Source organism: Callospermophilus lateralis, chromosome 6, assembly GCF_048772815.1.
Source record: "Callospermophilus lateralis isolate mCalLat2 chromosome 6, mCalLat2.hap1, whole genome shotgun sequence".
Lineage (NCBI taxonomy): Eukaryota > Metazoa > Chordata > Mammalia > Rodentia > Sciuridae > Callospermophilus > Callospermophilus lateralis.
In genome coordinates, this window is record NC_135310.1 from 48,375,564 (window position 1) to 48,388,893 (window position 13,330).

The 13,330-nt window shown below is 33.5% G+C and overlaps 1 protein-coding gene across 2 annotated transcripts; it reads left to right on the top strand.

Annotated features, from left to right (window-relative positions):
• Positions 1-288: 288 nt before the first annotated feature.
• LOC143402372 (zinc finger-containing ubiquitin peptidase 1) lies at positions 289-12,392 on the top strand. Of its 2 annotated transcripts, XM_076859811.2 has the most exons (8): positions 289-394; positions 3,288-3,409; positions 4,853-5,021; positions 7,259-7,447; positions 7,737-7,902; positions 9,278-9,429; positions 10,563-10,783; positions 12,223-12,392. In XM_076859811.2, the coding sequence occupies exons 1-8, from the start codon at positions 313-315 to the stop codon at positions 12,268-12,270; spliced, it is 1,149 nt and encodes a 382-aa protein (XP_076715926.1). In that variant the 5' UTR covers positions 289-312; the 3' UTR covers positions 12,271-12,392. The 2 variants fall into 2 exon arrangements, with proteins under 2 accessions (XP_076715926.1, XP_076715925.1); XM_076859810.2 differs by lacking the exon at positions 7,259-7,447 and having other exon boundaries at positions 300-394.
• Positions 12,393-13,330: the final 938 nt, after the last annotated feature.

The following is a 13,330-nucleotide window of genomic DNA, read 5'->3' on the forward strand; positions in this document are numbered from 1 at the left end:
ATTTTTCTTTTTCTTTTCTTTTTTTTTTTTTTTTGGAGTGATAAAAGGTTTGTACTATGCTCAGTTCTTCATCTTGATCCTGCAAGTGGAAAAATAACTTTTAAATCCAATTACAAATGGTTTTTATTTATATAATGAGAGTAGTAGGGAATAGACTTAGACATGTTTAACCTAACCACAAAGTGCTTTTATTTATATGGTTAGTAAGTGGTATATAGTCTTTAACATGGAATGAAAAGTCTTGAAGTTTTAAAAAGGAAACTGGATTATGTCTCTTATACAGACTGTGTTCAGCCATTCTATGACTGCCCTATGTGTGGGCTCATTTGTACAAATTACGATATTCTCCAGGAACATGTTGACCTGCATTTAGAAGAAAGCAGCATTCGACAAGGTATGTTTATGTGTGAACGATAAAAATGTCTTGATTTAACTTCTGCTTCCTGGGACACATCTAATTTTCATATTAGTTATATAGGGTGAGGGAAATCATAATATTTAAAAATAAATTTGTTCCTTTAAATAATTTTTATCTGTCTGTAACTTTTTCCTTAGAAATATGTCACAAAATGTTGTAAAGGATGAATGAACCATGGTGACCAACATCCAAACTAGGGTTGTGCATCCTGGATTTTGCTCAGGGCCAACAATATTTAGAAGGTTCAGACATTTGAGAGAATGAATATTAAACTTTGTTATTTAGAAAGTGTTTCATTTACAAGTTGATGGCATTCTTTTATCAGCTAGAAGTAATAAACTTAGCATTTGGCCACCAGAAATTGTCAACTAGGAAGCTGCCACATGGCACATAATAATTTTCAACATGTTTATGAACTGCGTAACCTGAAAGTCATTTCCAGTACATTTACAGCTGCTCACCCCAGCTTCTAAAATTATTTAGTGGTTAATAATGACTCTATAAAAGTTTTCTTCTGTTCTCTGTCACTTTTAATTGTGACATTAAGTAATTATTATGGTGCCTTAGACATGAAGGTATCTTATATAAGTTTCTCAAACCTGCTGAAGGAAAACATAAAGTAGACCCTAAAAGAAATCAATTGTATTCTATTCTATTTCTGTTTTTAAAGGATTATAGATAATTCCCAGTAATAGGAAGATTTCTTAGTAACCAGTATCATGAGCCTAGTACCAGAATCAATGATTTCCATGCACAGCAAAATCTGTTCAGTCAGCCCAGCCCCTAGGTGCAAGTTAGTTGAGTACAGATAGAATAGTCTGCTATCCTGATGGTTCTGTACCACTTATTTCAGTTGGTGATCTGCATTCCCTTAGACAAGATTGTAAGGGAATACTGGGAAAAAAATACCCTTTTGAAGTTGACTATCTGGTAATTCTTATTGTGTTTATGATAGGCTTTCTATGATTACATATATTATGTAAGCCTGTTGTGGGTAATAAAATAAAGATATGATTCAAGCAAATCACTGTATCTTTTGTTAAGGTAGACTAAAAATTAATCACCAAGTGCATATTCCAAGAATGGAAAGAGGAACCAAATAGGAAGATATAGCAGTGGCTGAGAGGTTTGAAAAGAAAGAATTTTCCAGCTACATAATTAAGCCATCAATTTGGGAGATGGTAACTTATCTGGATTGAGGAATGCACAGACAAGTGGTGAAGCATTTCTTCTGGTGTGCCTGTGAGAATATTTCCAGAGGAGATAGGCATGTGTCAATGAATTGAGTGGGGAACACCTGCCTTCTAAGTGGGCAAGTACCATCTAATTGACCATGGGCCTGGATGGACCAGGAAAGCTGAAGAAGGGGAATTTTCTGCCTTTTTCTTCTTCATTGGAGCCAGTTGTCCATCTGCTGCCCTTGTTCATCAAATTTCAGATTTGCACCAGTGGCCTTTCTAGAGTTCTTGAGCCTTTGGCCTTGAACTTGACCTTGCACCCTTAGTATCCCAGGTTTGATGGTGGGTTACTTGGCTTTCCGTCACTGTGACAAAATACCTAATAAAGTCAACTTAAAGGAGGAAAGATTTATTTTGGCTCATAGTGTTAGATGTTCCAATTTATGATCACTTGGCTTTATTGTTCAGATGAGGCAGAACATCATAGTGGGGAGCACGAGGTAAAGCAGAACTGCTCACCTCCTGGCTGCTAGGAAGTGGATAGAAAGAAAGCATGAAAGAAAGGGCCAGAGATAAAAACATACCCTTCAAAGACCCACCTCCATTGACCTCCTTCCTTTTCCAACTGGGACATGCTCTACCTCCAAATATCACAACTAATATTACCAAATCTTTAGCCCATGGCCTTTGGGGAACATTTCAGATCTGAACCATAACAGGTAGCCTCTTGGCTTCTTAGACTGAGCCACACTACTGGATTTTCTAGTTTTCCAGATTACAAAATATTGTGGAACTTTTCAGTTTCTGTGATCATGTGAATTAATCCTGTAATCAATCCCTTCATGTATACATACACATACATATTCTCATTCTGTCTGTCTCCCTTTCCCTCCCTCCCCTCTCGGTTACATTTCTCTCAAGAACCCTGACTAAAAACATGGTGTCAAGGTGACAAGGTACTGGCTCCAAGGCATCTGAAGGAAACTAGGAGAGAGGAAGGCTGGGCAAGATGTTGAAAAGTTATATAATTTGTTTGAGGCCAAACTGTAAGTTATTATTTAGCACTTATACTTTGAAAATGTAAATTTTTATGCTCTTTATTACTGCCTCTCTCCCTATCCTTACTATTTCTTTGAAAAATCAATCTGCCTTGTTTATGTTAAGGAACATTAATGAAGAGTATTACTTCTTCAAATTTTGGTTTCCTCAGTAGATAATAACCTACTTCATAAGGTTGTCATAAAGATAATGAAAAACACCTGTTACAGCTTAAACAGTCAATGACTATTAGGTATTGATGAAATAGAGGTTATTTCCTTAGCAAAAGGAGTTCTGAGTTCTGCCAGAATTGTACTCCATGGTTCAATATCACAATCATGAATAAATGACAAACAATATCAGTAACTTTTTAAAAAATAATTGATAGTAAGCTTTGATTTGGGCAGTTTTATTATTTTTTTTATTTTATTTTTTGGGAGGGTACTGGAGATTGAACTCAAGGGCAGTTGACCATTGAGCCACATCCTCAGCCCTATATTGTATTTTAATATAGTGAGACCCTGTCTCACTGAGTTGCTTAGTTCCTTACTTTTGCTGAGGCTAGCTTTGAACTCTGCCATAATCCTCCTGCCATAGTCTTCCGAGCTGCCAGTTATTTTATTCTTAACATTATTTTACTAAATATCTAATAGGCATGGATAGAGTCCAGTGTTCTGGTGATCTAGAATTGGCTCACCAACTTCAACGAGAAGAAGACAGTAAGAGGAGATCTGAAGAATCAAGACAAGAAATGGAAGAATTTCAGAAACTGCAGGTGCAAAGATTAATAACAGTTATAATATTTTGATTTGGTAGAGTTCTTATTTCTAAAATATGCTTTCAACACTTTATTCTATTATTTTTGCCCTTATTAAAAACATTTTTTGGGCTGGGATTGTGGCTCAATGGTAGAGCGCTTGCCCAGCATTTGGGGGCACTGGGTTCATTTCTCAGCACCACAATTTTCTTTCCAGATTGAAAAAAAAAAATGGAAATATAGTGATTGAGTAATTTGCCCAGAGTTAGACAGTTATTAGGCGGTAAAGTCTTGATTCAAACCTGTGTAGGTCAATAGAGAAATTATGAAACTTGAGACTTAGAATTTAAATACTTGTATAAATACTTAGACATGAATGGTAACTTAGAAAAAATGACTCTTGAGTTCTAGATTTTTTTATAGGTTGTAATTTTAGGCATTTAGAAAGAACCATTTGTAATACAAAGTGCAGTTTAATGATATTGAAACTGTGTTTACCTTAGGTGAATTTAATATTTGTTGAGCTAGACTGTTACATTTTTAATGGATTTATATTTTTCATAGTTTTTTAAAATTTCTAATTTGTGAACCATAGTGTTATTTGGGCTAATAATGCTCACAGAGTTTTTTTCCTATGTATTATAGAATAATGTATAAATAATAAGTGTTTATAATCAAATAGTTTTGAAAATATTCAATTAAACTAGTTTGACTACACCTCTTAAAGCCTTTAATATACCACTATGCATTATAAATATAATTTTCCCAGATTTGTTGACCTCTTGTTTTTTTTCTGCAATATCTCACGCATGGCTATTTTTCCATGAAATGTGCTTTGGAAAAATCTAATTTCAGATTTTGTTTCTACTAGTGATTCATTTATTCACAAAACATTTTTCCACCAGGATTTGGAGGAGGAAAAAAAAATGGCTTTTCCTAAGTCTTTTGGGGATAATATAAAATGCAAAATACCTTTTCAACATTATCAGTACCAAAAACTTCCAGGATTTATGGAGGTTTCTTATATAACTACTATGTAACATGATTGGGAGAATGAGTTATTGATTAAGTAGGTCTTTGCGGATCAGCTTGGCAGCAAATTAAAAGAACTGACAAATTTCCTTGAAAACGTCAGTAGTGTGTTCACAACTCTTCTGCCTTTTACAGTATCTTTAGAAGAAGGACGGAACCTCTGTTTTCCCTACTATAAGGAAACAAAGTGTTTGTTTATGGAGAATGGCCATAGTAGTCGTTCAATAATTAAGTTGAAAATTTCATGTGTGTGCACAGGCGCACACATGTGCTCTATAGTTCTCATAAAAATCTTTAAGTTGATTTATGTAAAAACCTGTAAACCAGAATGTTTTGATATACATTTCCAAATAAATAAAACTGGCAAGTTTCCATTTCATTAATGTACAAGAACATAAAAATTATGCCCTTTGTTTTTATGTTCAATAGCGACAATACGGTTTAGATAATTCTGGAGGATACAAACAACAACAGTTACGAAATATGGAGATTGAAGTAAATAAGGGTAGGATGCTTCCATCTGAATTTCACAGAAGAAGAGCTGAAATGATGGAATCGCTAGCTCTTGGTACTGATGATGGAAAAACAAAAACTTCTGGTGGGTACTTTTACATCAAAATCATAGTTTTAATATTGCATATACCACTGAGGTAATAAAATCATTTAATTTTGTTGGATTTTCGCAATCCAAGGTTATATGGTATGAAGTGAGAGTAAGTTCAAATAGTGTGCTAATCATCTAGTAGACTAATGCTAATAGAAACCTAGTAGGAGCCATATTCAGAGTTAAATATTTCAGAGCCATGTTAAAAAAAAGTAAAAAGACACAGGTAAAATTATAGAAGCCCAGGTTCCTAGATCTGCAATGGGGTTATGGCCTGACAAACGAATTGTAAGTTGAAAATATCTTATGTTGAAAATGCATTTTATACACCTAAGTTGCCGAACATCATAGCTTAGCAATACAGAACCCTGTAGGATGTCAGTAGTTTATCTTTGTAATGTCATGACTGACTATGAACTGTAGCTCACAGCTGTTACCCAGCATCTGGAGAGAATATCTTACTCCACATCCACAGCTCAGGGAAAGACCAAAATTTAAAGTACACTATGTAAAATTCAAAGTGTACTATGGTAGTCAAAAAGTTGTGTTGCACCATCATAATTCTATCATTTTAAGAGTTTAAACCCAGTGTACCAAAAATATTATTGTAACATGCAATCAATATTAAGAACTATTAATGAGATATTTAACATTCTTTTTACATTCTTTTGAATCCAGTATGTGTTTTTTATTTTATAGCACACCTGTATTAGAAGAGTCACATTTCAAATGCTTAGTAGTCACCTGTAGCTAATAGCTAGTCTATGTTCAGTACATTTTTTTGGATTCTAAAGGTTTTTTATACATTATGTCACTTACCTTGAAACAAACATCCTCTTGTGTATTGTTACATATTCTGCATGAGATTATTTCGCTTAGGTTAAATAATTTTCTGAAGGCAAGGTTATATAGTTGTTATTGGCCCAGCCAGTATTCATAATCAAGTCAGCCTTATTCCAAAGCATGTATTTCTCCTGACAAGTGATTATTTAAATTGCTTTTTTGTATATATGTTAGGGTAGTAAAAAAATTTATATAAAAATATATTTATATGAACTATTCCCCTCAGTGTTTTTTTTTTTAATCTGAATGTTTTGTCACATTCTTTAACATTTTTAAAGCTGTTAACTCTTTCATTGTATTTTAAATCCTGGTGTACCCCTCACTGATTTTAATTCCTACTCCCAACAAAAGGAATCATTATCATTAATTTTGTGCTTGTTAATCTGATGGATGTTTTACTACTCTTACTAAATATGTACATCCCCATAAATATTACATACTATTTATATGCATTTAATCTTCATAATAATGGGATATAAAATGTATGCTCCAAATTGCTTTACTCAAGTATATTGATTCTTATAGCTGTACTCCATTAATTTTAGCTGCAGTATAGTATTCCTTATATGAATTCTATACCACTTAAACCTTTGATCTACCTTCTTAAAGACAAAAGTTCATCTTCTTTTAGGATATCCATCATTCAAATAAAAAGCATTTGGCTCTTGTCATTTTGGTGCCACATGTTATAAGAAAGTATGGGGAAAAAAACAAGAAAGTATGGGCTATGTAAGTAAGATATCCCTGCCCATAAACTTTATAGAGTCCTTACAGTATGTAAAATATATGCACAGAACTGTAGTATTCTGTGACAAAATGTGGCTAGTACCTAGAGGGCACAAAAAATAAATGCAGTGATTATTCAGAAAAACAAGACCAAAAAAGGATCCTTGAGAACAGTACCATTTGATCCTTGAAGGATCTGTGTGATTCTAAACACAAGGAGAATATACTGAAATAAAGGTAAATTTAAGAATTACTTGCAGTAGGCTTCATGTACCATCAACTAATACTATTTTGTAGGTTATAGAGAGGTATTGTTTTTGGTTGGGAGCAAATTGTTGAGAACCGAATGGTCTCCAACAGTATATATTATAAAATGACGCAAGGAAAGCTTTCATACAACGGTTCTACTTTTATGTGTTGAGTCCTGCGGATGTGGAGGTATGAAATATAAACAACTTTAGTTCAGTGTAACAAATAATTTTCTAGTGTCAGGAAACTTGGATTGTAGTAATAAGCAAGGTCATGAACTAAAGTTGTATCCGTAAGAAGATAAAGAAAGAGATGGAATGGTTAGGATTTAGCTATGTAGTTTGAGGATGGAGTTGGTATAGAGCCATATGATGGTGGAAACAAATCCTTCTACATCTTCTCTCTTTTCTTAGGAATTATTGAAGCCCTTCATAGATATTTTCAGAATGCTGCCACAGATGTGAGGCATGTGTGGCTTTCTTTGGCAGTGGATCACTTTCATTCATCTTTAGGAGACAAAGGTTGGGGTTGTGGTTACAGAAATTTCCAAATGCTACTTTCATCATTATTACAAAATGATGCCTATGATGAATGCTTGAAAGGTATGAAAATACTGAACTCTGAGCTTGTCTCTGATATAATACACATATGAAATGGAGTGAATTAAAATGTAACATACATAATTAATAGCTTTAACAAAGTGGTGCTTTAGTGGATATTACGTAAGAAACTTGAAATCTGATTGAAGGGACAGAATTATGTAGTGGATATTAGGAATAACTGTCTTAAATCCATATTGTGGACTCCTTCACAGTATATGACATACTGCCAAGTGATTTTGTTCAGTACTTTATTAACTGTCATGTACTTTATTTGCTAAAATAATTTTAGGTATGTCAGTTCCTTGCATTCCAAAAATTCAGTCTATGATTGAAGATGCGTGGAAGGAAGGTTTTGATCCTCATGGGGCCTCTCAACTTAATAACAAGTTACAGGGAACAAAGGCCTGGATTGGAGCATGTGAAGTATATACACTCCTGACCTCCTTGAGGGTAAAGTATGTACCTGAAAATTTCAGTTTAATGCCATTGCTATATCTTTTAGTTGTTTGGTAGTTTGTTTTTTGTTTTGTTTTTTCCCAAAATTTTGTTTTTATCCAAGAGATATATATAGGTAGGGAAAACCAGCACCTTATTTTAGGTCTCATGCTCTTTGTATTCTCAAGTCCAATTTTTCACAGGCAATTTTTACTCCCATTGTTTTTAAATAACGTGCATTTTAGCTGTTTCTTGTTTTATCAGTTGTAGACAGTGTCGATTGCTTTTTTAAAAATTGTTCTACCTGCTCACTCTTAGTCTAACATGACTTAGTTGGTTTCTATTAAAGACAGAGTTTACATTATAATTGCATAAATATTGCTGATTGCTGATTTTCTTCCCTTCCTGAAAAGATTTCTGAAATTTTTCTTAATCATTGCCTTTCCTTTTCCCTTTTACTATTTGAGTTACATATTCCTTTTTATTAATACATTCTGAATTTCTGTTTAAATGTCTTCTTCTGTATAAAATTATACTCTGTAGGGTACTATTCACTATTTTAAATCTAAATATGAAATCAGACTGCTGACCCCAAAGCACTGTTCCTACATCTAAATAGTTTATCCATAAGTTTATTTGAGCACCCGAAACTCAGTAATTAGCTGCAAGTTCTTAGCATTAAATTTAATGTGACAGAGGTTAGCAACCAGTACAATTTGGATATTTTGGAAATTTATTGCCAAGAGAGACAAGAATAGGCTGTCTTGTGCTGTGGTTTGAAGTGATATTCTGTTAATGCTTTGGGTTATACTTGATCTTTGTAAAATAGTTGTTGAATATTATAACCAGTATTTACTCAAGGGTGACCTTTCTTGACGGAGGCACACCATCATTAACTGGTGCCAAGTAGGAGATAGATAAAAGGACAGATGTGGGTTCACACACAGGTTCCTATGATCTTTATGTATATTCTTGTCTGTTATTAGAATTTGAGAAAATTAAAAGTATTCTGTATATTTTTAGTGCATACAAATGGCTATTGAGGAAATAAAATCAGAAGTCAGCTTTAAACTGATCATCAGGGTTAAAGAATTTAGAATAAAAACTGTGTCCTGATTATGTGTTGATTACTTAAAAATCAAGCATGATATTCATTTACTATTCAAGGAGATTTTATATGTCAGCAAATATTGTAACCTTTAGGTCAGACATAAATCTTGTTGTGAACAGTTATTTAAATAATTGTTTCTCCCACAAAGATAATAATTTTCCAGTTAAATAATAAAAATTTATCATCTTCTTTCTTCCTTCCTAGAAAGAATTAGCAGATCTAAAAATTTTTTTGTATTTGATAATTACATCAGTGAAAGTCCATTTTGTCAATTTTTTTATTAGGTGCCGTATTATTGATTTTCACAAGTCAACTGGTCCTTCAGGTACACACCCTCGTTTATTTGAATGGATCCTGAACTATTATTCTTCAGAGAGAGAAGGGAATTCCAAGGTAGTATGGACATCTAAACCTCCTATCTATCTCCAGCATCAAGGTTAGTATGACTCATAAAACAATGTTCTTTGGAAGACAACACATTGTCTATCACTTTTGGACAATTTAAGTTTCCGATAATAGGGAGGAGGGAGAATATTGTGACAATACTCTCGTTTTCAGAGCTACTGGGTCATTACAGTACATTTTTGGGTAATGAAGGATCATATTCCTGGCATTTTAAGGGTCTTTGGAACTCATCATTTCTTGGATTTTGTTTCTTTTCTTTCCTTTCTTTTTTCTTTTTGTTGTTATTGTTGTTGTTTGGTATCATTGATAGAAACCAAGGCCTGGTGCATGCTAAGCAAGTACTCTACCACTGAGCCATATCCTCAGCTCGTCATTTTCTTTGCTTCACTCTTCTTATGTCACTTAAGTGAAGCATTCTTTGCTTCACTCTTCTTATGTCACTTAAGTGAAGCATTTTCTGGCCCCACCTTATTTAAAACTGCAACTCCTTTTCCCAACTACCCACTACTGGTATTTCCTTCACTTCTTTACCTTGTTTACAGCGTCTATTATTATGTAAGGCATTTTTGTCAGTTTTGTTTGCTGTTATGTTCTTTGCTGCTGAAATAGTGCCTGGCAGAGAGATACTTGATCAAGTTTGTTAAATGGATGATTTGAATTGACAGAATAAAGAGACATAATCATTGAATAGGAATACAAACCATAGGAGATTAAGCCCTCCCCATTGATATCTAGTATATATAAATTTACTTCTGTTTCCCTTTAGGAACTATATTTTTGTTCTGGGAAAGTCAATTTCAAGCCATTTTATTTAAGATAATTTGATTAAAGAAGAGGGAAAGAAAAGGGGATCAAAAGACTAGGAAAGGGAAAGGAAAATTGGTGGAGTGGAAGCAGAATTTTTTTGTAATGAAGCCTTTAGAAAACTAAAATTGAACAAAAAACCCCTAAAGAACAAGCAAGTTGAACTGATTACTTTGTGCATTAGGAGAGGTCTCAGGTATAGACATGTTAATGGCTGACCGTATTTATATTCTAAACACACATATATATGTCCATACAATATTCATATATACAGAGAACAGGAATATATATACATTAATATCTGTGTGTGTATAGCAGAAGGTGGATGTGACATATATTGGTTACTTTATATTTTAATAGGTCATAGTCGGACAATTGTTGGAATTGAAGAGAGAAAAAACAGAACATTATGTTTATTGATATTTGATCCTGGATGTCCTTCTCGAGAAATGCAGAAACTATTACAGCAAGACATAGAGGCTAGCAGTCTCAAGCAACTTCGGAAATTTGTGGGAAATTTAAAGCATAAGCAATACCAGATAGTGGCAGTAGAGGGTACTCTTTCTTCAGAGGAAAAAGTTGTAAGTATGATGCTTGAATGGGAAAAACTTTAAAATTTCTAGTTAAAATTAGTATTATCCCTTTGTATCTCCTAACATCTCATTCTGTTTCATTAAGTAGACAAAGCATTTGTTTCTATATCACTGAGTTTCTGGAATGGATATCTTTTAAACTTTGTTGTTGTTGTAGATAAACATACAGTATCCTTATTTATTTTTATGTGGTGCTGAGGATTGAACCCAGTGCCCCACGTGTGCAAGGCATGTGCTCCACCACTGCACTATAGCCCCAGTCCCTCTTTTAAACTTAAAAGCAACTTTCAATTGCTTTATACAGCTTCATAAAAGTATTTAATTTCATAATATTTAGCTTAATTTTAATATATGAGTTATGAACATAACAATAAATTTGGTAAAAATATATCTTAATCTATAGACCGAACTCATAGTGGTTTTATAATTCTTCTTTAGTAAAATATGACTTGCAGGATTCCTGAGGCTCTGTTTTATGAACTTGAGCTTGTTGTTGATACACAGTTCTAGAATTTAGACTTGCCACTTGCTTTTATACCTCATATTTAAGTGATGTGTGATGTGTTACAGAAAAAATTTCTAGAAATGGAAAAACCTGCATGTATTATGAACTGAAGCTAAATTATAGCACATCAAATTTAGAAAATGCACAGGCCCCAAAATCTTAAGAAAGGTGCTCCTATTTGAGTACTTTATGTTGTTTTACTTCTCTTTAAAGGCAAAGGAGACAGAGAACTATAGAAGAACATAACCCTCTTGTATTTCCTATTTTACTATATTTGTATACGCATATATATATGTGTGTGTGTGTATATATATATGTATATATGTATATATATATATATGTTTATTTTTACTGGGAGTTGAACTCAGGGGGCTCAACTACCAAGCTACAACCCTAACCCTTTGTATTTTTTATATTGAGACAAGGTCTCACTAAGTTGCCTAGGGTATCATTGAATTTGTACTCCTTCTTCCTCAGTCTCCCAAGTAACTGGAATTACAGACCTATACTAGTTTTCATCTACCCCTGGTAGAGGGAAACGGTTTTCTTAAAGTTTCTTGGTTCTATAACTCGCTATTGCTCTCCTCTTTTGTTGTTCTCTTCCCCTCTCCCCATCCTGTTTTTTCCGCTGTGAGCCAGCACTTTTACTTTTAACTCATTATGCCTTAAATAATTACATTTTCTTTTTATTTCATTCTGTTTTGTCTTTATTTTGAATGTTCTTGAATTCCTTTATGGCTTGGCTTTTTAAAAAACTGTTTATTATTAATTTTATAAGTTTGAGGCTGGAATTTTCCTTTAGGAATTTTCATTACTTGAAGAAGATTCAGATTTTATTTTTATCTTAGAATAATACTTAATATATAATATAATTAGTTAATTTCTAGCTTACAATTAATACATTTTAAAATTCCCTTTCAAGGCCAGGAGACAAGCTTCTCAAGTCTTCACAGCAGAGAAGATTCCTTGAAGAATTGAGTATTTTAATGATTGTGGAATTATACTTCGTTTTCCTAATTCAGATATTGAACTCCTTAATAAAATTTAAGAATCTGAATTCTCTAAGTACTCAACATATAATTTAATTTCTAAAATGCCTTTATTAAATTATACCTGTAGTACTTTCTTATTTAGTAATTATTTCAATAAAATGTCTCGTTTGCATTATGAGTTTTGTTTTTCTTATGTATGTTTCAGAAATCTACTTTGTATTATCGTTATAAGCTAATATGTATTAGGTCTTTACTTCTATTAGGTGCTCTTAGTATTTGAATCTGTTAATTAGTTAGTCTTCAGAATAGTTCTTTGAGACAGTACTATTATTATGCCTACAAGGAAGCTGAAGCTCAGAGAGGTTAGCAGTTTGCCCAAGAAAATTATCGTGATCCAAGATATAAACACAGGTTGTCTCCAAGTCCTGTGTTTAATGTGTCCTATAGGAAAGGGACTTCCAAATTCTGGTTGAATGTCTTGTATGATTCCAAGCAAGAATGCTGCATTGGTCAACATCAGCAGAAGGGAATTATCAAGAGATTATCACAAGTTCTCAGAATCCATGGTTAACTAGAGAACTGGGCTGGAATCAGTCAATTGAAGGCTAACATGGTGAAATTTATAGCAGGAACAATCTGATGAGGAGCCACAGTACATTGTCTGCTCGGAATTCAGATTCTAGACAGGACTGATTTGATTGACAGGAGACTATCTAACAGGACAGAGGTCCTCAGAACGAAATGAAGGTGGATGAAGAAATGGACATTAAGCAGCAAAAACAATGTGTACCATACAATGAACAGAAATTTACTGAATAAAGATTTATGAATTTTAGGTATTCCAGCAAAGACTGAAATTTGTGCTCTAACAATGAAATAGTATTGACAATTAGAGAATTCTGGAGCCACCCTTTCTAATGTTCTGTCCTGCAGACTAGTAACCAGTTTTCTATTTTACATCCTCTTGCAATTGTCCTGGTTCATGCCACCATTTTTTCTAACCAAGGTAATCTGATAACCTCCTAGTTTCCCTGTATG